The sequence below is a fragment of the Barbus barbus genome (genome assembly GCF_936440315.1).
Source record: "Barbus barbus genome assembly, chromosome: 18".
Lineage (NCBI taxonomy): Eukaryota > Metazoa > Chordata > Actinopteri > Cypriniformes > Cyprinidae > Barbus > Barbus barbus.
The window spans coordinates 1,838,641-1,841,140 of NC_136746.1; the positions used below are offsets into that span (position 1 = coordinate 1,838,641).

Here is a 2,500-nt window from a genome sequence, read left to right on the forward strand (position 1 = left end):
CTTGCCAATAATGTCAATTGCAAACATTGTGATTATGTTTTAAAATACAACGAGTGCCATGAAACCATTTAAAGAGGCGCACTCAGCAGTCTCCGTGACGGGATCTGAAACAGCCAAAAGTAAAATGATCTGTACTACAACATCTCAATTTATCAAAAGATCATACTCATCTATTTCTCAGTCCTGCTACTAGCCTTTAATTTAGACGAAACCCCTTTCATGACGTGATGAATCTGCTGTTTTCAGTGGCATTTGCACATCCTGACTATACGCCACTGCAATACACACATTTGCAGTATTAAGGTTAACAAGTAATCAATTAATTAATTGATAGTTAATTTAAACGATGATCGATCATGGAAATTAACATCCCTATTTTCTATGAATTTGTTTTTGCATAGTAAAATGAAACCCATATTCCATGATAAGCTGTAGTTTGCCTTTTTAACCAAATGAAGTCAGTTAAATATTTTGACCCAGTTTAGTGTTGTCCTCTTCCCAGTGTAACATGTTCCTGCTATTACAATGGTTTAATGAAAGCTGTAGAGTGATTAAAGGCAAACATTGGGCAGGTGTTCCCTCCACACTTCTGCTCTCTGCTGTAGCTCGTGTTGGAAGTGCGTCGTGGAAGCAAGCGTTTTATTGAACGCAAGAACACTGCAGCTCAGCACACGCCTGGAGAAAGACATTGTTGATGAAGTCAGTTTTGTTGTAAGATAGATTGACAGATCTCAGAAAGCATCAGTGATGATACCATTGGTGTTCTTAAATGAAAACTATTATTAACATCATGAAATGCTGCTTTCTATTCTTACAGGACAATAGTATGTATTATTACAATATAAGATGATCTTTTAATGCACTAAAATATTTATTTTTAATAATCAGTGGGGGGGGGGGGGGGCTTGGGGGGTGGTCAGATTTTCCTGCTTTATTTTTGTCTCCAGCTGATCACATGCCTGAGTTATCAGAGTCTGATGTGAATTTACAAATTTAATGAGAAGTCATTTAAGTGAACGTCCGTCAGGGTTGCTCGATTATGGCAAAAATCATTATCATGATTATTTTGGTCAATATTGTAATCACGATTATTTAACACTGCTATGAGTGGGCCAGAATTAAATTTCTTTAGTTTCTTATTAAAGCTACAAATCTCCTAGAGTCAGGAGTAATGAGCGATTTTGTCTTTGTCTTTTGATTATTATTAAAGGGATAGTCCACTCAAAAATGTAAATGTGATGTTTATCTGCTTACCCCCAGGTGTAGGTGTAGGTGACTTGGTTTCTTCAGTAGAACACAAACGAAGATTTATAACTCGAACCGTTGCAGTCTGTCAGTCATATAATGGCAGTCAATGGGACTCACGGCTTTGAGAGAAAAAAAAACATACACAGACAAAACCAAATGAAACCCTGCGGCTCGTGACGATACATTGAGGTCTAAAGACACGAAACAATCGATCTGTACAAGAAACTGAACAGTATTTATATAGTTTTTTACCTCTGATCCGCCGCCCGGTCCAACTGTCCTGAGCGCGTTCACAACAGCCGGCGCGTGACGCATCTTCTTCTTCTTGCTTTACAGCGGATCGCAGACTTATAAGTGCACTACTGCCACTTATCTCTCAAATGGACCATTGACACTCTATCAACAATCTCAATTAGGAGTGTCAATGGTTTCTTGCACAGGCCGATCGTATCGTGTTTTTAGACCTCAATGTATCGTCACAAGCCACAGGGTTTAATTTGGTTTTGACTGTGTGTTTGTTTGTTTTTTCTCTCAAAGCCGTGAGTCCCATTGACTGCCATGGGATGCCCTGGGGGCAAGCAGATAAACATCAAATTTTCATTTATCTCTTTAAGCACACAGTCGCAGCAGGAAAATAGCCCACTGTCACTTTAAGAGCTGCACGGATTCAATTTACTGTTATGCATGTATTGTCATTCTCAGCTGTTAGTGTTCATTTATTACATGACCGGCGAAGGTTTACGTGAATAATCACTAAGCGCCACATTTTGAAACATTTTTGCGTGTATTTGAGCATTTAGACGCGCAGTTTAAGCTAAAGTCCAAAAGTCACAGTGTATAATTTCACTGATTTGCATGTGAAATTGGGCTTTTATGGAGGAGCGGAATGGGGCGCAATAATCATTTTATCTCGATTATTGTATTTTCATAATAGTTGGAGGTTGAAATTGAAACTGTAATTTTGATTAATTGCACAGGTCTAACGTCCATGCGGTTTGTTCTGACAGAAACCCAAAGAGCGGTGTCCAGAGAGCCCACAGGAAGGTGAACCGCGACCCGACGCTGCGCATCCAGAACCTGTCCATCCTCGTGCAGCAGATCAAGTCCTGCTATCAGGTGAGCGCTCACTTCATCAGTCTTCCTCTGCCAGCTCTGCGAGTCTGTGGAGCATTAGATATGCAGATGTTTGTTCTGACCCATTGCTGTGGTTATCAGTGTCAATCATGGCATGTTTGGATTCAGTCCTGCACTG

At 40.0% G+C, this 2,500-nt stretch overlaps 1 protein-coding gene across 2 annotated transcripts in view; it reads left to right on the forward strand.

Moving 5' to 3' along the window:
• LOC306883958 (girdin-like) overlaps positions 1 to 2,500 on the forward strand; it is a 59,800-nt gene that overhangs the window by 5,808 nt on the left and 51,492 nt on the right. For both annotated transcript variants that reach the window (XM_079439508.1, XM_079439507.1), the window contains exon 3: positions 2,256 to 2,364. In XM_079439508.1, the coding sequence (XP_079295634.1) occupies positions 2,256 to 2,364 (109 nt within the window). The remainder of the gene's footprint in view (positions 1 to 2,255; positions 2,365 to 2,500) is intronic.